The 24,554-nt window shown below is 34.6% G+C and overlaps 1 protein-coding gene across 1 annotated transcript in view; it reads right to left on the bottom strand.

Annotated features, from left to right (window-relative positions):
* Wb (wing blister) overlaps nucleotides 1–24,554 on the bottom strand; it is a 227,041-nt gene that overhangs the window by 124,213 nt on the left and 78,274 nt on the right. Inside the window, exons 5-13 of the mRNA XM_070296247.1 lie at nucleotides 18,653–18,889; nucleotides 18,011–18,172; nucleotides 17,197–17,493; nucleotides 16,696–16,956; nucleotides 16,348–16,601; nucleotides 16,035–16,269; nucleotides 15,017–15,243; nucleotides 14,481–14,668; nucleotides 13,967–14,251 (exon numbers count right to left, since the gene is read on the bottom strand). Coding sequence (XP_070152348.1) covers nucleotides 13,967–14,251; nucleotides 14,481–14,668; nucleotides 15,017–15,243; nucleotides 16,035–16,269; nucleotides 16,348–16,601; nucleotides 16,696–16,956; nucleotides 17,197–17,493; nucleotides 18,011–18,172; nucleotides 18,653–18,889 — 2,146 coding nt within the window. The remainder of the gene's footprint in view (nucleotides 1–13,966; nucleotides 14,252–14,480; nucleotides 14,669–15,016; nucleotides 15,244–16,034; nucleotides 16,270–16,347; nucleotides 16,602–16,695; nucleotides 16,957–17,196; nucleotides 17,494–18,010; nucleotides 18,173–18,652; nucleotides 18,890–24,554) is intronic.

The following is a 24,554-nucleotide window of genomic DNA, read 5'->3' as shown; positions in this document are numbered from 1 at the left end:
TATAAAAATGCATCATTACTTACTTAGTCAAGAAACGTGAAGAATTAATTACGAAAATAAACAATATATGCTGATATATCTTTTATACATTAAATAACAAATATGTAAATACCTGTATGTATGTGCGTTTGTGTGTATGTGATAATAATAATATTACTTTCAATCAAGAAGAGAATTATATTTGAAAGATTGATCAGCTAGGAAAATAACGTCCGTTTCAGCAACGTCTCTTTCCCCTAAATTATTCCTTCAAACGAATGATCGTGAGATAAAATATTAGCGACCTAAAAAGAAAATTGACAATAGCGGGACTAGCGCGATTCATCTATGCAAAGCGTAGATTGTGCGCGCTAAACTTGTTCTGCGTTTGTAAAAATGGAGATGCCCCTGAGGTAATAGCGCTTTGTGAAAACGGTCGTCTGCGATATCTCATAGCTGCGTACGCATTGCGTGAATACGCGCCGCCGTTTCCCGATGCGATCTGCGTATAGCCTCGGTGCGAGACCAAGCCCGACATCGATCCCACTCATTCACGCGAATACTAATGCCTGCGCTAAAGAACGTTTCTCCTCCGCAGTTACGTGCCTTACAATATTGCGCCGCGTTACACCGTAGTAATATTCGCGCGAGACGCATTGTGTACTTATCGTTACGACCTTAAACGGGCAAACCGTTCTATGTGAAACGCGAGACTACATACACGGCACTGAAGTCTCGCGATTTACCTTTGGGTTTCTACAAAAATAAATAGCTCGCGTAAAAAAATTTATAAGTTGAATAAATTTAAAAAATAATTAAAACCACATATCAGGGTGTCTATCCAAAGCTTATAAAAAAATTCCTTGAGAATTCCCTGATTTTTCAATAATTTGTTCAAAATTCCAGGTAAAGTTAGAGAATTTTTGGTAATTATTTACATTAACGGACACCTCGCCAATGACCTTGATCTTGATATATGCTGTTAAGGACATGACCCTGAGTAACTTTTTCTTATAATTTAATTGGCGGTCTCTTATAATTTTTAAGATATTTAAAGTTAAAGCTTGAAGCTTCGAAATGAAAATTTGGTTTTGGTTATATAACGTAACTTGCATCAAATTTTAGTTTTATATCAGAAATAAGTTTGGGTTAGGTTATATCTTTCAAGAGTGAAGCCTCCCGCAGAAAAGAGGGGGGGGGGTGGAATCCACTATGTTCATAAATATACTTTACAATACGAAGTGACGTTCGGCCCCGAATTGTTGTGTGGATGGGAAAATGTATGCGTGAACGCAGTTAGTTCCGCCCCCACCCCCTACAGGAGGGGCTCCACTTCCGGAAGATATAACCTAACCCAAACCTATTTCTGAAAATTTGGTTTGAGTTATACAACATAACCCATACCAAATTTTAGTTTTAAATCAGAAATAGGTTTGGGCTAGGTTATATCTTCCGGAAGTGAAGCCCTCCCGTAGGGGGGACGGAATCCACTGTGTCCACGCATATATTTTACAATACGAAATGACGTTCGGCCCCGAATTGTTGTGTGGATGGGAAAATGTATGCGTGAACGCAGTGAGTTCCGCCCCCATCCCCTACAGGTGGGGCTCCACTTCCGGAAGATATAACCTAACCCAAACCTATTTCTGAAAATTTGGTTTGAGTTATACAACGTAACCCATATCAAATTTTAGTTTTAAATCAGAAATAGGTTTGGGCTAGGTTATATCTTCCGGAAGTGAAGCCCTTCCGTAGGGGGGACGGAACCCTCTGTGTCCACGCATATACTTTACAACGCGAAGCGAGACTCACCTCACGATTGTTGTGTGAATGGGAAAGTGATGCGTGAACGCAGTGGGTTCCGCTCTCCCCCTACGGAGGGGCTCCACTTCCGAAGGATATAACCTAACCCAAATCTATTTCTGAAAATTTGATTTGAGTTATACAACGTCTGGATGCGGATGGATGTTGCTTTTTGCGTGAAGATTACAAACTCATGTAAAAATTGCGTTTTATTTCTCAAACTTTATTTGTTAATAACTTTTTAATAAACAATGATCGCCGATTAAGTTATAAGGAAAAGTTACTCAGGATTATATCTTTGATAACATATGTCAAGGTCATCGGCGAGGTGTCTGTTAATGTAAATTTTTAGATTCGGTAAATAATTACCGAATTTTTAGATATAGAACCTTTTAGTTTTTTATATGCGTTTTTAAATGCTTTTCACATATACAAGGGAAAAATAAACCACTTAAATTTTGAGTATTAAATTTAAAAATGTGCTGAAGAAAACTAGATGATTTTTGTAAAGTAAACATTTTTCATTTGCATAATATTTTCATTTTTTATCATTAATTGTAAGAATTACAATAACAAATGTGTACATGCTCAATATTATGTATTCTTTCTTCTTCTCAATATATTTTGCTATGACAATGAACATATAATGAAGAATAAAAATGTATTTATAATACAATATATTTGAAATATATAATTCATTGGCCAATCAGATTGTCAATGCTTGCAATATAAGAACAAAATGATTAACAGAGTATTTTTGAGAAAATTCCATTAGAATTCCCTGATTTTTCAAGGTAAATACGAAATCCCTGAGAATTCCAGGTTTTCTAGTTTTTTCCAGGAAGAGTAGACACCCTGCATATATTTAAATTGTAATAATTAAATATACTGCATAGATTTTAAATTGTAAAAAACAGTGTAAATTTTCATATTATAATTATCAAGCATTAGAAGCATATCAAGTTTAATCAATCAAATTTCAACAAGTTATCGAGAGAATGAGACGAAAGTGGGAAAGGTAGGGATAAAAATTGCAAAATTTTAGAATTGGATATCGTCGAAAAATTTGAGCACCCAATAATCTCTGAAATTTTTTTTACAATTGCGGGGGCGTGAATGCATCACAAGTTATCGTTGCATTACGCCCGTCGACTTCCGTCGACCGATCATTATTCACGCCTAATGCGTGTTACATCGCCATTGTTGCGCATTGTGAGCAGGTGGAGGCGCAATCACTGAGAGTCCCTCTTTCTCTCTCTTACTCTCTCTCGCGAGAGGAACCGCCGGTAGCAAGAGGCACTTTAACGTTTTACGAGGCGAAGCCTTCGATAATGACTGAAACGCACGCATCCTATTGTCGAACGCAACAATGAAGGAGAAAAACGTCCGTATATTATTGCGAACAACCGGATGTTCAGGGATGCGCAGAGCGTAAAACTTTCTCAAAATGATCCATAACTCGTCGAGTAACGAAGGGATGATCGCCGAGAGAGCGCGCGTTGTTACGTTTTATCGTTATCAATTATCTACATAACGTTAGATAAATAATTCGCATCATTTATGAAAAACTCTCGAATATTCGCGGCGAGATTATAACAATACGTTTCTCGAAGTAAAATCGAAAAAATTTAAAAAAAAAGAAAAGATCCTGAACTATATTTTCACACATCTTGAAGACTATGATAAAATATCACGCGCGTTGAAAAGCGCGTTTGTTAAGCGATCTCGAGCTTCCAATGCAAACGATGACTCGTCCGAACGGTATCCTCGATCCTTCCTTTTTACCCATCTTCTCGTTTGCTCAAATAAAGACGGGAACTCGTTTTGGCATGTGTCCCGATTAAGATTGTGCCGCTAATTGTGTCCCGGCCGCATCAGCAGCCTGCATGGCAGCGGCTATTTTAGTACGTCCGGATAATGTACGGTAAGACTCTATTTATTTGAACTTCGTGTGTTACAATACTTCCGAAGCAAGATCTATCGATGCAAAATAAACTTCGGGTAAAGTTATAATCTCTAGCCTCTCCCTATCAGTACGTTCATTTTCTCTAACTAAGATTGATAAATTTTTCATATTCGAAAATTCCCTCGAATTCAGGGTTGGGAAGTAACGCGTTACTTGTAACGTCGTTACGGTTACACTTACTTTCTTTCGGTAACGATCGTTACTTTTTTCTGTTTGTAACGATAACGGTAACGTCGTTACATTTTTACAGTAACGGTAACGAATTAGCCGTTACTTTTATCGTTATTTTTTGGTTCTTTCTTATCTTATATCTATTCAATAGATAGATGTATATTTTGAAAAATATTTTCTAGTCTTCTATCATAGGCTGCATTCCGATAGTCACTGCCAGTACTGAAAATTTATAGTAACGTAAATTATAAATTTTACAATACTGATAGTGAATATTGGAATACACTCTTAATAATATCAATATTTCTCTTATCAATATTTAAAAAGAATGTTTGATAAAAATTTTCGACAAAATTGAAATTTGTAAATTACAATTTAAATTCCTATAAAGATAAGTGTATTAAAAAGTAAAGATATTAACATAAAAAAATTAGAATCGTTAAATAAGTTTAATATAAGAAACGCTTGCTATATAGAGACTAATTTAGAATTTTTCATTGTAACTTAGATTATCACATTTAATATTGATTATTAAATAATTTTCTAATAACTTATTTTAGCATTACAAAAAACAGAAACATAACGAAAAAGTAACGAATCGTTACTTTCTAAGTAACGGTAACGGTAACGCGTTAATTTTTAAAATCAGTAACGAGTAACGGTAACGCGTTACTTTTATAGAGTAACGTTCCCAATCCTGCTCGAATTATTATTTTAGCTTTATATGAATCTTTTATATCCTAATTCTACGAATCTCCGATTAAATTAACCTTTCGGATTCATCGTTCCTTGCTTACACAACGCTTTATGCCCGAAATCATAGAATTTTCTCCATTCGAATCTATAATTATATAGATTTGCGGCCCCATGTATCTATAATTTCGCAAACTCGTTCGTTTCATAGAATCCCGCAGATTTCCAATTCCAAACATCGATAGTATCCGTGTAAGATATGACTTTAAAGATTCGCAGTTGCGTATATTTTTTATTAGAAAATTTTATACGATAAACAATTTTTTTCCCGTAATCGCGGCGCTTGTCCATACAAATTCTTTCCAGTTTATAAACAGTGTTATCTTCTGGCGCTTATCCCGATAAGAGCGAGATTTCACTGCATCACGAGATACGACCGAGCGGATTCCGATGAGAGGTACGCATGTTAGTAGCCGCAATTCCGGTCTTCGGCGACGGAAAATATGATCCTTATTAAGATGCTCCATCGTAGAGTATCGCGCGCCGCGCGATTAAGTACATCGACTATGTTAATTGTGTCGCTTAAATTAGGATAAGGTTGCCTTCCGATCGAACGGATTCGCTAAGGAAAAGCACGTAAGGATATTCTCTTTCTCCACCGGTTGCTTAATTTACATTCTGTCAAAATATAACCGGGACTGAGTCATTCAAACGGCCCGCGTTAATGGTTTCTTAAAATTTTTTTTTCCCTATGTTGGTACAACTGTCATCTATTTTGACGCTGAGTTTGAGCGCGATCTGTCAACTAGTTTGTTGTCACCAGCCAAAGACATTAGTTAACCTCAAGTGCTATCGGCGATTTTTACTATGGAAAAAAATATTGAGCAAAGAGTTTGTTTGAAATTTTGTGTTGCGAACGGAATTTCTTGTTCGGACGCGTTGAAAATGTTGGAGAAAGCCTACGGGGACTCTGTAATATGTAGAACAAGAATATTTGAGTGGTACAGAGCGTTCAAAGAGGGCCGTGAAGTTGTTGAAAACTTGCCTCATCCGAGACGGCCTGCAACGGCAGTTACTCGATATTCGTAATGTTGTTCACTCGGAATTTCTTCCGGTAGGTCAAACAGTGAATAAACAATATTATTTAAGCGTTATGAAGCGTTTGAGGGAGAGTATCCGCCAAAAAAGACCGGAATTGTGGCAGAACAACTCTTGGATTTTGCACCACGATAATGCACCATCTCACAAATCCATCCTTGTGAGCGATTTTTTGACCAAAAACGCATACCAATATGATCGAGCAAGCACCGTATTCTCCGGATATGGCACCCTGTGACTTTTTCCTATTTCCAAAACTCAAATTACCACTTCGTGGGACCCGTTTTGAGTCGATTCAAGACATAAAAAAAAATTCGCTGAGAGAACTGAAGGCGATCCCGGAATATGCCTATAAAAAATGTATGGATGACTGGATTGTTCGTTGGAAAAAATGTACCGCTTCAAATGGAGCCTATTTTGAAAGAGGCAAAATAAATTTTGATGATTAATTGATTTGTGTTGTTTTTATTGACTCAGTCCCGGTTATATTTTGACAGAATGTACTTAAGTACACCGCTTAATATTCGCATTCAGTTCTGCCGTGAAACGGCAGAATGTTGAGTTTGATCGCGTAAACTGGATTAATGTATATCGATGACTGGGAGTAACAAGCTAGCGACCCAAAAAGGTCTTCAGCGAATCGCATATATTGCGATATTAGAAGAAATGTATAAAAAAGGAATTGTATAAAACTTGTATAAAAAAGGAATTAACCATCAAGGTGATGGGTTAATTTCTCTTATATGTTGTGTGTAAAACTTTATCAATATATTTTACATTCGCGATAATTCATAAGCTTAAATTTTACACCCAATTAATTTTTAGCTCCTTCAAATATCTACGAAAATATTTTTTATTTGATAATACTGATAATACAAATCAATATCAATTAAATTTTAAATTTATCTAACTTTAATATTAAAAAGCTCTAAAATTTCGTGATTTCAAATTTAGAGAATTTTTAAATCAGTGATGATCAGTATAAACAATTTAATTTATCTTAAAAATATAATATGCATAGCGGAGCATTTTTAAAATGTTACAAGCTATTATCTTTGAAAGTACACATATATATTATTAATTATTTTCTCTATACCAATTGATTTGTATCATTATTGTATACATAAAAGTATTACGGTAAGATTATCGAAAACTATATTTTACGAGATATTTTATTTTTTATATCAAAATATGTTAGATTAAGATAAAATAAATCGAAAAATACTTAATGAAAAAGTACTTTATTATCGTATTTTTAAAAGCTCTCGAGATAAGCTACAAGAATATGCAATTGGAAATGGCGGTTTCCATATAAGAAATTAAAGGTGATCTTCACATGACCTTCAAACGACTATCCAAGGTCAAATCAATGGCACCTTCTTATGTCATCCTTCGAGTCAAATAACTTTTGTCTGAGACATTTTTTGCTATAATGTGTACTTTCAAAAATGATAGCTTGTAACACTTTATGCCCCATCCTGTATATAAACTGTGTTGTTAATAATTATTTGTATAAATTATTAATAGCGATGTGTACATTTCTCTCTCTCTCTTTCTCTGGTTTCTCTCAATTTTCTAAGCGTCTAAAATCACAGATAGATTCTTCGACATTACCGTAATTTATTTCGGGTCGCTGCCAGTTGACATCCAGACGCTTCTATCGCTCAACAATACAATTGAGATGATTTTGCAAGTATCGCAAAATCATATAGATATTACTCGGGGAACCTTTGACGCACAAACGATACCCCAGTACGATTTAAAATTTACAATTCTCGATCGCGGCCCGCCTACGTTATTCACGCATGAGCAGTCCCTTTCGCATAACTAAGGATAAGAGAGCAAACAAAAAAAAATTGCAGCAGTGGAAGATATATTTAGCTTGCAGAACAAGATTCCGAGGTTATTAACAGCAAGTTCCGATTGGTAACTATAATTAAATAATATCGTTACAAATCGGAAAAGGGAGTGCACACGCACGCTCTGTGCGACGCAACAATATTTAATTAAAGCAACTAGATTTGTAAAACAATGATTGGAGATTAATGTTCACTTGTGCGAGCTGTCATCCCGCCATTAGCATTCAATGCGACGCATATCTCGTACTTCACAGTCTCTCGCTCTCTGAGAACTCGCGTCGATTTGCATATTTCTAAACTTTCGCCAGTCAATCATGAACGAGCGTCCGCGACACGACTTTTACGGTCCATTATCGATAGTCCCGTGCACATCGAATTAATTTCCCGAGGAAAAAACGCACTCCGGTCTCCGTTTACCTAGCAATATCTCGATATCGAAATCGCGAATACGTAATGCTGTTTCTCGTCGTTAATGCGACTCACTGAGATGTGTACGATGCAATTTTTTCCGATGCAAATGTCTCGGGGACGATTGGCGATTTATAAAAAATGAAGAACAAAATTGAGGAATTGATATGTCATTAATAACTTTGTTCAATATTAAAATTGTTTTAAATTCTATCAAGTCATTTCTGGTAGATTTTTTAGCGCTCATTACGAATCTGGCCGTAAAAATGGTGTATCACGTCAAGTTTTTGAGAAAACCTCGATCGAAGTTGCTAAAATAGGCATTTTTGCTACTTTTGCGTAAGTTATATCTTTCGACGGGGACGTGCTCCAGAAAGCAGCGATAGTTCAAAATGAAGCTCAAGACTTATATTTTATGATAAAAATACGAGAAGTCCCAGGCAGGAAAGATTTTCCTGAAAAAAAGTGGTCGAAACATAAGAAACATCTATCACAATGTCCCCCGGTCATACGTCTCCAATTGTCCATTACTAATATTTAATAAAAAGTCATTCTAATCTTGAAAGTCGGTACGTATACGTTTGCCTAGTCACTCATCACGAATCACGTGTTGAAATTTCAAAATTAAAAATGGAGGATCCAAAATGGCGAATCAAATTTTTGAAAAATCATTCAAATCATGGAAGTGAGTATGTGTAGGTTATGATCGCTAAGTTATCGCTAGGTTATGATCACCTAAGAACAAAATTAGAGTAGTTTTTGACACTAGTATTTTAGTAACGGAGATTTGAAGACATATAACTAGGGAACCTGCGATAAATGATATTTCTTATGTTTCGACCTTTTTTTTTTTCAGGAAGATCTTTCCTGCCTGGGACTTCTGGCATTTTTACATTTTTATCATAGAGTGTAAGTCTTGAAAATAAATTTGAATTTCAAAATTAAAAATGGAGGATCCAAAATGGCGAATCAAATTTTTGAAAAATCATTCAAATCATGGAAGTGAGTATGTGTAGGTTATGATCGCTAAGTTATCGCTAGGTTATAATCACCTAAGAACAAAATTAGAGTAGTTTTTGACACTAGTATTTTAGTCACGGAGATTTGAAGACATATAACTAGGGAACCTGCGATAAATGATATTTCTTATGTTTCGATTTTTTTTTTTTTTTTTTTTTTTTAGGAAGATCTTTCCTGCCTGGGACTTCTGGCATTTTTACATTTTTATCATAGAGTGTAAGTCTTGAAAATAAATTAAAGATAAATTAAAGAAATTATGCTCGTTGAATTTAAACAAATAATGATATGATTACGGCCTCTACGAGCAATGTTAGGGTGTTCAATTTTATTTTATCATATAATTTTCATTTACAAAATTTACGAAATTTGTGAGACGTTTCGACACTGACTTGTGTCTCTTTAGCCACCGAAAAAATCATACAAAAATAAGTGATTACATGGAGCAAGTCTATTCATATCTCCGAGCGTGTTCGCGAGGCGCAAATGTTAATGTCTGTAAGTCTTGAATTTCATTTTGAGCTGTCGCTGCTTCCTGGAGCACGTCTCCATCGAAAGATATAACTCACGCGAAGGTATCAAAAACGCCTATTTTAGCAATTTTCACTGAAATTTTCTCAAATACTTGACGCGATACGCCATTTTTACGATCAGATTCGTAATCAGCGCTAAAAAATATACCAGAAATGACTCGATAGAACTTAAGGCAAAAAAAAAAAAAGATCTCATTTTGTCAACCAATGTAATCATTAATGATTTATTATAAATAATTGTATTACTAAGATACATGGGAAAACCCCGTGCTTTTAAGATAAATTATTTCTCAAAAGACGATGAAGTATAAATAAAACTTTCTTCGATCCAAATTAAAATTTTTTATATTTTATTTAAGAAGACGCGCATGATTGAACTCGTGTATAAGTGCGGCATACGCGCTCGAAATGGCTGTGTTTCCGCGATTGATAGTAATAATCTGATTGATGTATCAACCGTCATTTACGCCGCCAGTCCACGTTAAACGAAGCGTATCGCTCGCGGACGAGAGAAAGAAGTAGGTGGTATCCCATCGCAGGAAGTTAATTAACATCACGGACAGCACTGTCGAGCCTCGGGATGAAGAAACGAGCTAGATCTAAATAAACGAGAAACTCACGGGAACGGCGCGTCATATCTCTCGCAAAGTATCTACCTGCACTTATCTGAAGGCACTTATGACGTATGCTTAAACGAACATTCGTTGCCTACAAATAGTCGATTTTCCAATCAATCCTCATTACTGATGAAATTCATCATCCCTCCTCACGTCTTTTCAAAAAGTGAAAATAATGTTCGACTCTTCTAATATTACTCGCTTCACATGAATAATCCCACGCGCAAAATTGAGAATGTAACCAAAACAAAATCAGAGTTTATTTAAATATATTGTGTACTGGTTTTCTATATAAATTTACTTTAAATCTATTAAATATACTAATATATATTATATATATTTATTAGATTTAAAGTAGATTTATATAAATAATAATTATTAATATATATATATAGTAATAATTATTACTTAAATATTTAAATATATTCTAAAAACGTGTAAGATATTTAAATATACTAAGACACATGTAAGAATTTTTTTTATATATGGAAAGACATATGTAAATAAATAAAGATGATTCTAATTGTGTCAAATATGCCATATAATTTTCGCGTCTATCAAGCAATTAGAAAATAAAAAAAACGGGCGACCGTACATTATGTGAACGATAGGAACCTCGGTTATAAGCGCGGTGACGAGAGAGACGAGAGAGAAAGACGACGCGCGCTGAATGATTACGATAAAGGTGCCGCCACAACGAGGCGTATCCGGATTTTACGCGCGGCCTCTTACAAGATCGTTCGTCTCGCTTGTCATGGTTGTTAAATTCTAATGTCTGTCGTATCGAAGTTTTCTCGGCACCTCGTATCATGCGTGTAAATGTCTTCATAACGTTTTAATGCGACCGGACTATTACATCGCTACACGCTCGAGTTATCCCGCGCGGTGCGCTTTGCTTTTGGTGCTTCTCGCATCGTCTCTCTATCTGTTGATTCTAATTTACACGGTAGCGTCTAGCTTTTTACCTCGTCTCTTTGCGACGGGCACGAAGTTGAAGTTTCCGACGTTTCATTTAATCGTTTCCATTCATCTATGCCGCGCGTACTCGATTTGAACGTTGATCGAAATCGTTTATGAACAGTTTCGCTCAAATTGTATGTTCAAAATAAATTTATGGAAAGAATCGACATTGTACCATCGATTACTATGAGTTTATATATATATATATATATATCCCTTTTTCAGATAAAAATATAAATAAATTTTATATATGCAATATAAATAAATATATTTACAAAAACGATAAACCATTTCAAATTTTTTCCAAAATTTTAATTTTTCTTCAAAACCTTAATTCTTAATTTGTTTCGAGATGGTTATACAGGGTGCCTATCCAAAACTTCTAAAAAAATTCCTTGAAAATTTCATGATTCTTCAGGTAATTTGTTCAAAATTCCAAGTAAAATTAGAGAATTTTTAGATAGAACTTTTTTTAAAATAAATTTTTGTTGTGTGCGTTTTCTAATGCTTTTCTTATACAAAGGAAAAATAAACAATTTAAATTTTAAATATCAAATTTAGAAATGTACTGAAAAGAACTGAATGACTTTTGTAAAATAAGCATTTTTCATTTCTATAATATTTTCATTTTCTATCATTAATTGTAAGAATTACCATAAAAAATGTGTACTCAGTATTGTGCATTCAGTATTTTTTGTTATGACAATGAGGATATAATCAAAGAAAAAGATATATATTTATAATATATTTAAAACATATAATTTATCATTGGTCAATCAGATTGCTGATGCTTGCAATATAAGAACAAAAAAGAAAAAAAATTTCCTGGGTTTAAATAAAATTCTATGAAAATTTCCTGATTTTTCAAGATAAAAACGAAATTCCTGAAAAGTCCTGGTTTTCTAGGTTTTTATAGGTAGTAGATACCTTGTTATAAGATGAATAAGACAGGCGAGGATTGATACAACTTTTGACGATCCAAATAACTCGCGTTCGTAAATATAAGCGTACATTAAAATTAAACGGATTACGTGATCGCCGGTATAAAGAATATTTCAGCTCTTTAAATCTTAGGCAACATTTTGAAATCATGGCTGCTGTCAGAACGGATAAGTATAGCGAACCCAGAGCATGGCCGGGATAAATATCTCGAGTTTTGCGTTAGAATAAGATGAAGGGCCGCGCATTACTCTTCATGTTCGCGTCTCGACTAAATGCAAGCAGGCGCAGGGCTGTCTTCGTTCTGGCACATATTAGGGCTCTTTTCTTTGTGAGACCATCAATATTGCAATCAATAATTACGCGTACGCGTATAACGCATCTATACCCAGACAGCACAAAACATCCTCAGGATCATCCTGAATATGTCCAGAACGGTTCAGGACATTTGTAGGATGTTTTAAGATATTATTATAAATATATTTATAAAAATTTAATATGCATACATAATTATTTTTAGTTGTGTAGGCTATTTAATATAATTTAAAAATCTTAAGTATTATAATAAGTATTAATGTCCTATAAATGTCCACTGGATGTATATCTGCCCTGTCTATTATATTGGATGTCTTTTGGATTTCCAGAGGACATATACATGTGCAATTAATTGTTAACATTAATTTCGTTTAATATTAATAATTGAATTTAATGCGCACATTTTCATATATCCAAAATTATTATTTATTTAATATTTCATGAGAAATGTTACTGTTCGCAACATTCCAAAAACTTTACAAATATTCAACCGCTAGTTCGTTTGTTTACCGCTATGCGACACGCGAACTCGTATTTGAGATTTGGTCATGAGAATGATATAAAGCTTGCAAAGTGCAACTGACAGGAAATTACAAATGTAATTATTTTCTATCAGTTCAATTTCTGATGCAATCCCAACATAGGGAATTCAGATATTGGATTGTTTAGAAAATATTACACAACTCAAACCCGGGAGCCAAACCTAAAATATTCATGTACAGCACGAAAGCCTCAAATATTAAAGAACGGTGAACTATTTTTAATATTAGATTTTTAATATTGGCAGTAAATAACAAAACATAATTTTAATTTATATTGAAATTTTAAAATTTGCTCCTTGAAACATACGAAAAATATCCCTAACATATCCTATAAAAATCCTTAGGATGTTCCACAGGATCTCCCTGGATTCTCCAGAGGTTAATATACGGCTATCATTTACTCTTCCTCAGGACATCCAGAGGAAATCTGAGGATTACAATGGGATATCCTGAGGATATCCTACATATATGTCCTGGATGCCCTTTGGACGTCCTAAGGACATCCTTGTGCTGTCTGGGTACGTAGCATAAGTTTTTCGATTCTCACCGTCATTTCAAATCATTTATGAAAAATCGATTATATATATATATATATATATATATATATATATATATATATATATATATATCACACAATTATAATTCTTTCACAATCCATTACCATAATTGTAAGAAAGTATAATTAAATCTTCGTTTATTTTAAGCGTACTTTCTTAAATTTATTTTATGAGACAAGAGAAAGTGGGATTATTTAATTTATGCACAGTTCGTACTGTGATTTTGTGCTAAATACAGCCCTGAGAACGAGGTACTTCGTAACTTACGCAAAACTTTGCAGCTATCACAACTAGCGAGCGCATAAGCCGCGTAACGATGCAATTTTCTCTTGAAAGTAATTAAACTTGTTAATGATCGTTATATGCTGCTTGGCTTGTCGATCATTATTTATCAAAAAATATGCGGAAGATTACTGGTTCTCTCATCAAGCTTTCGCGTGATTTTTTTAGATTTATTTTAATAAAAGTCAGAATGAAACGAATAAAAAGCATGCAATGGCGGCACTTACCTTTGCAACCGTCCGCTGATAGGTCGTAGTGGTCCACGTCACAGCGATCACACCGGAAGCCGACGATGCCAGGCGAGCATCTGCACATGCCGCTTACGGGATCGCAGAGTCCGTCGCTCGTGGCACCCACGTCGCAATCGCATTCCCGGCAACCTGCAGTCACGTTCCCATAGCCTTCGATGCAGGAGAAACAGTCACGACCGGTGAACAAAAGCCGGCAGGGACACTGACCGGTCGTCTGCTCGCATTGGACCGAATTGCTACCGAAGGGAGAGCAATTGCATGCTAAAGGACAAACAAAATTATACGTTTATAATATGTTTCATTAGCATATTTTAATCAGTACATCAATTTGCTTTGTAATTTGGCAAATATCTAACCGTCATTTTCAGCAGAGAGTTGATAAGAAACTCTTGATTATGTATAAATTTTCATAAAAGATTTTATACACTGTAACATTTAATTGCTTTGCATTGCTGTAAGATATAAAAGATGTAAAACTGTTTATGCTCACGCATGCAATTCTGATCCAAAGGATTCCCGAAATGCGCCTCCTTGCATCTGTCACATTTCCAGCCTTCAGTATTGCCGCGGCACTCTAAGCAACGACCCGTTTCCTGATCGCAGGCACCACCCTTGCAAGGACATCGCTGGCAGGTACCACCGGGCGTCATAGGATTGCCGTAGAATCCTACATCACAACTTTTAACCGAGATCGAAATTATTGAAATTGAATTATCGAATTATAGCATTTTAATCATAAATTTATTATACGTTATTTCGAAAAAAAAAAAGATAGAATAATTATTATACTCGTTATAAAAAAAGTACAATACAATAAATGTAAAGTAATGTAATGTAAAGTATATAGTTCTTTACATACATTTTTTCTGTAATATAAGTTTTAACACCTCATACAAGTCCTTAAATAAAGAGATCGTAAATGATAAATTTTCTTTAAATAATCTGATTGAAGCTAATTTAAAATACTATATTTCGGAACTTTATAAGAAATCGTTATTCGACATAAGAAAAAGAATTATTCTTTACCTTTCGCAATGATCTCCAGTATAGCCTTCGGGACATTGCGTGCATACGTATCCACTGTCAATATCAGTCGGTTCATCAAGCTGACAACTCGGACTGAAATTGTTGGATTCGATGGAAAGTGGACAAGCGCATTTCTTACAGTCTTCGCTGGTGCCTCTCGTTGCGATACCGTAATATCCTACAGCGCAACGATCGCATTTTGGACCCATTGTATGATGTTCGCAAATCTTCACAAAAAAGTTATGCAAAAGATATAAATTAACAAAACAGTAACTTATAAGAGTAACAAATTAAATTTATATCAAAAAGATTTAATTCTTTTAAACTTTAAAAAATATATATATATATATACATATATGTATATATATAATAAATTTAGTAAAAGCAATTTGAAACAAAATTGCAATAAATATAAATTAAATAATTATATTTAAACAAGCAAAGGAGAGAAAATGAAAAAAGCCAGCTTTAAGTTTTTATTATCAAATCTCTAAAATTAGAGAATCTTTCTAAAAGAAAAGTGACTATTATTATCGTTATATGTATAATGCGAATATTTTACGAGTAAATTAAGGATTGAATGTTGAATCGATAAATTAGTTCGCGTGATCGATGGATCTTATGATCTATAAGACGCATACCTAAAGTAATCTACCATGCCGATTGAAGAATAGAATATAACAGCGAAACGTTCAGATCTTTCAGGGTTCATATCTATGTTAAAGTCAGTTGCACACTGGTGAACTTTTCTTATGTATCATCTATACGGTTATTATACATATATTTTCATTAAGAAAAAGTTTGTTTAACACTAGACTTAATGTAAATTCAATTAATATTTTTTTAATTAATTAAATATTTAAATCTAGAAAATAATTTATATTTTTTGCATTGATTTCGTTATTTATTTTAGTTATGGATAATAAAGTAATAAAAAAATATTCTTTTATATTTATTTCTTATAATGTATTTTGTATTTTAATTTTATGTATATTAAAATAAATTCATCAAAACTTACTCCACATTCACCCATCATGAGATCGCAAGAGCCCGCGTGGCCGTTGCAGTCGCATTTCACGCATACGTGATGATCCTGATGATCGGAACCGTTGATCGGCTCACTCACATATCCCCAAGCGCATCTCTCGCATGACATTCCCGTGTATCCCTCGGGACACTCGCACATTTCAACTAAATTGTCGGTTTCGCCATCCGGCGATAATTCGCCCACTGCCAATATGGCAGATTGGAGACTAAAAAAGAAGTATTAACAGCAATAATTAATATAAATTCAAGTATACAAGTTGATAAAAATTTGCCAATTCACATACCTTCCCTCGATCTGCTCTGAATGATACCGCGCTCTTATCATCAGGTACTTCAGATCAACGAGGACACGCATCATCTGCGTCCTCGTCACAGGATCACCGCGAAACTCGGTTCTCCTTAACCTCGGTTTCGTCGAAATATCCTGCACTTCGCTTCGCACATGATACCAGCCGTGTTCTCGTAGAGGCACCACGATTTCAGCTTCTTGATTAGTGTATTGTTCTTCGCCGTACGCTATGCGCATCCCATTGTTACCCTAAAGAAAAAAAATCATCTGTTGTTATACATCAATACTCCTCTAAAACTTTAGGAATATAATGTGTGCAAATATGCGAGAGCCGGATACTTACAACTAGGATAACGCTGGGCTCCGTGGTGGGTTTGCCGCTGGTGTCGCCTCGCATGACAACCCACGTAACCGAGTACGTGAGATTGCTGCCGTACGAAGATACGCGATTTCCCGTGTAGATCAATGGCGCCAGCCAGAAAGGGCTGTCATATTCGACCTCGAACGCCGCCACGGTTAACCATCCGTTGTCCGTGTCCAAGGTGGGGACGACTGGCCGAGACGCGTTCATGTCGGTCACCAACCAGTTTTCTAATGTAGAGATCTACGAAAAATGTAAATTTAATTTTCGCATTTATTATATCATAGTAATTCACGTTATTTTATTTTGCTGTCACAGAGTCACAGATTTTTGCGATATCATCATATCCATAATAAAAAATCATTCATATATATGGTGTTAAAAAAAAAGGGTTCAGGACTTGAAGGGCAGATAGTAATCACGAAATGAAGGAAAAAAAGTCTCGAAAAATTAATATTTTTGAAATTATGAACAATTCGATACCATGTTGTACGATAACGTTGCGATGGTGCAGCGATTTGTTGCGTCGAAGCAATAGCAGGGCAAGCAGCCATCGAGGTTATCCTTGGTGAGTGCAAAATACTCCGATTTGCACCGATCGCAAAAGTCCCCGGCGACATTCGCCTTGCACAAACAATCGCCCTCGCAATCGTGAGATGGCAGAATCCCTCGGGAATCGCAGGGACACGGCATGCAATCGGGAAATTGTCGATAACCAGCCGCGCACTGATCGCACTTGTATCCCGAATATCCCGGCTTGCACTCGCAGGCACCTGCTACCTGTTTAAACGAAAGCTGATATGTTCACATCGATTAAAATCAATCGTGAAAATTGGCCATGCGGCCAATCAGGAAAAATCATCCACATAAATCATGCACAGGATTATCACGCGGCTAATTTTTTTTTTTCAAATTCAGCAAAAGTAAAAAAAAAAGAGAGAGATTAATAAGGCTCTATATGTAAAGACACAAATTTGAATTTCGCGGACTATTACAATTGACGCGTTGCCAACCTGTTCTGGCTCTAGCCCGCGAAATTCAAATGAGTTCTCAACAAAAGTACTTACGGTAATTTTATGTCACGTGTGATAAAAAAAAAAAAAAAGTTTATTACTCCAAAAAAGCTTTTTTTATTTATTAAAGAGATTGGACACCAAAGTTCACATTCAAAAACGTAATTTTATAATTTGAACAAGTTTAAAATTTTTAACATAAAAATTTAGTCTTCTTTCAACTTTATTTTAAGTAGATATTTTTTTGCTGAGATTTTTTTATGAAGGATTGATATAGAAATTACCTTTCCCATACGCGTGTAGGAATCGTCAGGAGTGCAGTAGCCTGTACTACCATGTATGTTGCAGTCGCAGGGCAAGCATGGTTCTGTTGCATCAGGCGCAACGCCGTTTGGCCTGTAATAACCGATCTCACAGTTCTCGCAATTAATACCAGCTGTATGATCCTGTAATTCAAGTTTTGCAAATAATTATCTTCTCAATGCAAATAATATTGTATTGTAAAAAAATATATTCTTAATATCCTTAAAAAATCCCGTTATTTTAAAAAAAAAAAATTTGACACATTCATTATCAAACGTTAATAATTATAGAAATATTGTAATATTTATAAATTTAATTATAAACACAATTTTTTACTAAACATGAAAAATAAGTATTTTATCTTAATATATTATTTTTTTGCACGAATAGTCCTCTAACACATTTTTCAAGATAGATTCTCTTTCAAGAAAATATTTGACTTCGAGCGTTTAAAAATGTGCAAGAATAATCAAATTGAAAGAGAGAACGAAAAAAAAAAAAAAAAAATAGCTCTCTTTCTCTTTCCGTATTTAATTAATTATTCTTGTAAATAGAAAACCATTCGTTTCCAGAATGGTACGTACAATAAATTGTGTTTTGTGTTATTTTTTTTATCATCTCACCGTGCAATTGACGCATACGCCACCGCCTCGGTATTTCCCACGAATATCCATGGACATTCTCCTGTCGGCCACTTCCTGGTCGTATATGCAGGACGTTGCGTGGCCGTTGCAATTGCACATCTCGCAGTGAAAGCCCTTGCCAGCTGTGCCGGGCCTCCAAGGAATCTGATTGTACATGGGGCAGCAATTCTCGCATCTTTCGCCGCACGTGTGGCGCTCGCATTGGCATTCCTGATGCTGAAAGATAACGAGAAATGCATAATGCTTATCAGATGCCGCGAAATGTCCATGCGTCTTAGATTATGTACATTCTCGCCAAGTCGTATCGCGAATGCGCGCGATCTATTGCTCTTGATAGAACAATGTAAGAGGGCATTTACCAGTCGTTCGCTGCACAATTTTTCCATTATTTCCGTTTATCTCCAAAGAAACACTCGTAAACGTCCTTACTTATCACGGAGTGATTCAGGATTTATCTTTTATCCGTTCTATTTCTCCGATTCGTCACATTTTGACAACGCGTGATCTTTAATCACTGATCATTATGAATAAATTAATACATTTTCATCGTTTGTATAATCTGATCATTTTATTATTAATATCAGATTGTGAGTAAAAAATAAATTAGTAATTTTTATAACCAGCTTTTTTTTTTCTTCGTTTTTTTGCCACTTGATATATTTTACGATATGTAACAACAAAATAGCTCAAGATTGGGAATGATTGAATTTTTGATTATATAATAGTATGAATCGATGCATTCAATAATATTACAAGCTATCCGATTATTACGAAGTCATAAAGACAGAACTTCATAGTCGCGGTTACACTTATCCGAGTGTGCGTAAGTGATATGCGTGTAATCGCGGATAACTATATCGCCGGACATAAAGCAAGGTTTTCATTGCGCTGGACTTTACACATTCGGTTTACGAGTATGTCTCTCTTTATCGTCTCAAGGAATCCAGCAATCGTCATAACATGGCGAGAATAACGTTTGCGGCCAAAGATAAAATACGAATATTACAAATAGTTGAAATATTCGAGTGGTTTGTGAATTTTCTTCTTCGATCTCTCTTCGACAAATATTTATAATATATTTGAAACATATAATTCACAATCATTGGCCAATCAGATTGCCGATGCTTGCAATATAAGAACAAAATGATCAAAAAAAGAATTTTTGAAAGAATTCCCTGAATTCGAATAAAATTCCACGAGAATTCCCTGATTTGTCAAGATAAGAACAAAATCCTTGAGAATTCCAGGTTTTCTAGCTTTTCCCAGAGAATAGTAATTAAATGTAACACCATGTAGCCTTCGAGCAATAAAATTAATAATTCATACAAAATCGTAAATGTCAGCTATTAATATTATTAAATAAATGCGCTCTCTCTCTCTCTCTCTCTATCTATCGAAGTTATCCCGATTGACCCGGCAATTATCGGGGACGTACATTGAATTGGGCCAAAGAAATCGCGCGAAAAATTAGCGCCGAAAATAAATTGCGAGATTAGTGTGCCCCCATGTCACCGTATTTCATGGCGTGCGAAAAAAAAGTTCCCATATAGCACCGCAAGATTGCAATAACATTGCAGCAACATTTTTCTGCAAGATTGCAATATTGCAGAAATATTGCGAAATGTTGCTGCAACGTTGTTATGATATTGCAGCAACAGTAAAATGTCCGCCTACAGAAATATTGCAATATAATATTGCAGCAACATAACAATATAATATATATGCAATAATGCTTTATGTATATTTATCGACATAATATCCTTAACATATGAAAAAAATAATAAGAAATTAGGCCTATAAGAGTCAGGATCTAGCGTGTATATAGATTTTCTGTATTATAATAATAACGAAATTATAAAATGTAAATTTTTCAGTACACATTCGACTTCCTTCAATGACAGAGAATATCTAATGTAAGAGAAATAAGAAAAACCTCAATTTGCAATTGTGTAAATTCACAATTTCTTTGTATCCGAAATATTCAGATATCCGGATGCAAAAAGATTGTGGTGAATTTACGCATACGAGTTTTTTCACATCTCTCTTGTCTTTATATAATCTCAAAATTTATTTATTAAAATCTGAAGTATCTTTTGCATATTAGAAAATTATTATCAAATTTTTGATTTTATATAAGAATGGAAACTATTAAAAGAATTCTTAGTTCAATATCTGAGCCCCTGTATTGGGGTCATATCATACGACTTAAATTAACAAAAATAGTTATTATATCTTTTTAATTTTACTAGCCGCTCTTTGTAAACTTTATATAATCATCATGGCTAAAAATTAAATGCGGAATAGATAGCGCAACATGCGCCGCATAGTGGTAAACGAATGAACTAGCAATTATTGAATACTTTTTTTGTAATATTTTCGGAATGTTGCTGTAACATTGCTAAAATTATATTGTAAAATAATGTCTTTGCAATATTTCTGCAACATTAAACTGCAATATGCAATATTACAATGTTACAGCAATGTTGTTGCAAGCTTTAGTGCTGTATGGGTTAACGCTACGTGTGCGGTCTTATCATTGATGTGAGAAGCGAACAAATTACTTCGATCAATCGCGATATTCCTCCCGTTCCCCGCTTCCTCTTTCCGTTAACACGTGCTCGATATTATTTACTGCCGGCGATAATGGCCACCCAGTTTCGCGATCGGCGATCACAAGTCCCGGTTTCTGCTCTTTTGCCGCGGCGTCGTTTAACCAAACCCGAATTATATTTCATCGGGAACTGTGACGTTCCGGGGGATCGTTATTCTCGAATCGAGCCGATCGAAAAATGAAAGCCCTTCCGATTTTATATCGGGTGCCCCGATCGAATGACTCGACCTTAATCTCAACGATAAATTTCTTCGACTGATCTCTCTCTTATTAAAAGACGGAGACCGAATAGCTTTCGAATGGATAATTTGGATAAAGCGATTGGAAAAAGTACTACGCTCACGACAATCGATTGTTTAAATATTAATAAAACATAATCCGAAAATTGCACCAACATGTCTCGATTAAGTCTCGTGCGGATGTTGCTCTTTTAACTCGTATGCAGTGGGATACGTTTAAAAAATAAAAATCATTAGTTGAACAGAGATATAGATAATAGCGGCAATACAAATGACCGCATAAATGGCTGAGATAATGTGTTTTTTGCGGGAAGATCAATGTTTCGAGACAAAAGCTTTAATGAAGCTAGAGGAGATTTATGTCGCATAAATGAACCGCAAGATAATGTAAAGCGTTTAAATCTTCTACAAAGAAAAAGTATTAAAATGTTATTTACATAATGAGAAGAAAATTAATATTTCTTTAACATAGAGATATAAAACTGAGAGTTTAATTTCTCTCAGTCTCTTCTATCTAGTTTCTCAACATTTAATTTAAAGGATCTTTTAAATAAAGAAAATTAATGAGAGGCTTCATAATTTATTTTCCGTTCTTGAGAAGATTTAAACAAGATTCGCAAAAAGATTAATTAATTAAACGTAACTGTCCGGGACGCATTCGGGATGATGAGGCAATCAGAGAGACGTCAATGTTAAAGTGACCGTAACATTTATACGGAATTGATAAAGGCACAATGCTCCGCAATGTTCTCATACGCATTCATAGATAGACAAAAAACCGTCAACATCCCGTAGACTCTCGCGTTTCCTTTTTTTTTTTTTTTTTTTTGCGCCTCACTGTATCTGCCATTGCACTTCCCGCAATAATTTCCCCGCTTCGATTCATAACAACGAGCTGAATGAACTTGTACCCGTGACTCCGTATCGGATGAACGAACGTCGTGAAAATTCCACGAGCAAAATACTACGCGGAGGTCAATGCCCATCCTATAGTGCGATGCTATAATGATACGGGCTGCATCATGAATGACACGATAGCTATTCTATCGTATTTACACGCCTACGGTTTCGCGAAATGCCTGCCCGATTCATGGAATGTCAAGGCACATTGGCACAACGATACAAGAGGCAAGCTGCAGAATTCGATGCATCACGCGTTCCTCTGTCATTTTACAAAAGCGATAGATAAAATTTCTTACGAATAAAAAGATCCTCTATACAGGGTGTATCTGAAATGATAAACTTTAGGACTTTTTTTTCTTATGAACCGCAAATGAATCCCCCTCCGAGCTTGGCAAATTAATGTTTTCATAACGTACGTTTTTATTTTTTCATTTTAGTAGCTTACTTTACTTCATAGTTAACTGGACTATACCAAATTTCAACCTTCTACCATTTTTTTTTCCCTGAAATACAGCCAATTTTTAATTTTTTCCCCAAACTTTAGGGGTCTCTAGCTCGGGGGAGGGTTCATTTGCGGATCCATGTTCATAGGAAAAAAAGTCTTATTTTGCCTCCTCTAGAATATGCTCCTAAAGTTTAGTACATCATTTCAGATACACCCTGTTTATGAGATTTTCATGTATTTATTAAAATCTTGTTTTTAATTGACACGAAGACAAAGTTCTATAATTATAAAAAAAATTAATTTTTTCAAATTAAATATTAATGTGCACTCTAAAATTATATTAATATTATAATAAGTAACTTTATTTATTAATAAGTAACTTATTAATAAAGAATTTCTTTTTAATATTAAGATATTATCCAATTCGCGTAAAGTTTATAGGGATGTATGTGTCATATGTCAAAACTCTAAAATTATATATTATAACAAGTAAGTTTATTAATAAATAAATTTTTTTTAAATATTAAAATATTATCTAATTCGTATAATTTAAGAATATATGTGTCGTATGCCAAAATATTGACAAAAGCATGAAAATTTCATAGACTATTCTACTATTTCTTCTGAAGTGTCTGCGCAAAACCTGGGCAAAATTCTCTTAACGATTGCAAATTACTTAAGTTTAAAGTTAATATTGATTATTATGGAAAATTGCGTATTGTAACATTTACTGACAAATTTGACAAGGAAAAAACATTGCCAACGAAATAAAAATTTTCACATATATTAAGAAAATTCTAATAAATATTTGTACAAAATTTATTAAAAATTATAGAAAAATATTATCTCTCTCTTTCTCTCACTTTCTGCAAATTACTCGTTTTTTTTTTGTTTCTTGCAGTTGATTTTAGAAGGTATTCACGATCACGTTTTTGTTATAAATTAGAAAAAATTTTAATTGTAACTATTTTCTTTTACGAGGACGTTAAAAACCATATATTATTTTGTGATACTTTAATTCTTTTTATAATCCAGATTTATTTATTTGATTTTTCAAACAATATAAACGTAATATGTTTCTTTTTTAATTTCGACAGTTTTTTTGCTAATATTGTACAGCCAAAACATGCTTAAGTAAAATGCAGACTAATAATTTTGACAATACATCAATTTTAAATGCAATATAAGAAAATGACCATTTCAAGAGCTTTGTACGGAGTTTATTATTATTATTATTATTTTTTTTTTTTTTTTTTTTGCGCTTTGTCTACAGTCTACAGAATAAGACGATCGTAATCGCGTTGAATGCCGCTCGACGAAGGATTTCGCAATTTCAAGCGACAACGTCGGTAATTGTTAGGGGACACGGTGAACTATTATTGTCTGTTAAAGCCGGTTGTATAGAGCACGACTCGGCGAATGTCCATTCTCGGATTGTAACAAGCAAGGATTCGTGTTTCTGCAGCTGTGAGAAGAAAATAGAGAAGAAGAAGGAGCCTAGCTTCGCGAAGAAATATGCTGCTGACGGGAGTAATTAATCACTCGCGTTGACTATTGTCTTCTTCTCGCTCGTGTATTGCGCCGTGCACTATCTGAGAAACTGCAGCCAGCCGTGTCCGTAATTAAACGTGAATCATCTCTCGGGATAAAACATAGCGTTTACAGTTTCATTCCGTCTCGCGA

Source organism: Polyergus mexicanus, unplaced genomic scaffold (genome assembly GCF_030449975.1).
Source record: "Polyergus mexicanus isolate NDT 795.1 unplaced genomic scaffold, iyPolMexi1.0 SCAF_1, whole genome shotgun sequence".
Classification (NCBI taxonomy): Eukaryota; Metazoa; Arthropoda; class Insecta; order Hymenoptera; family Formicidae; genus Polyergus; species Polyergus mexicanus.
Note: the sequence above shows the minus strand (reverse complement) of the source record. Positions and strands in the feature narration are given on the sequence as shown.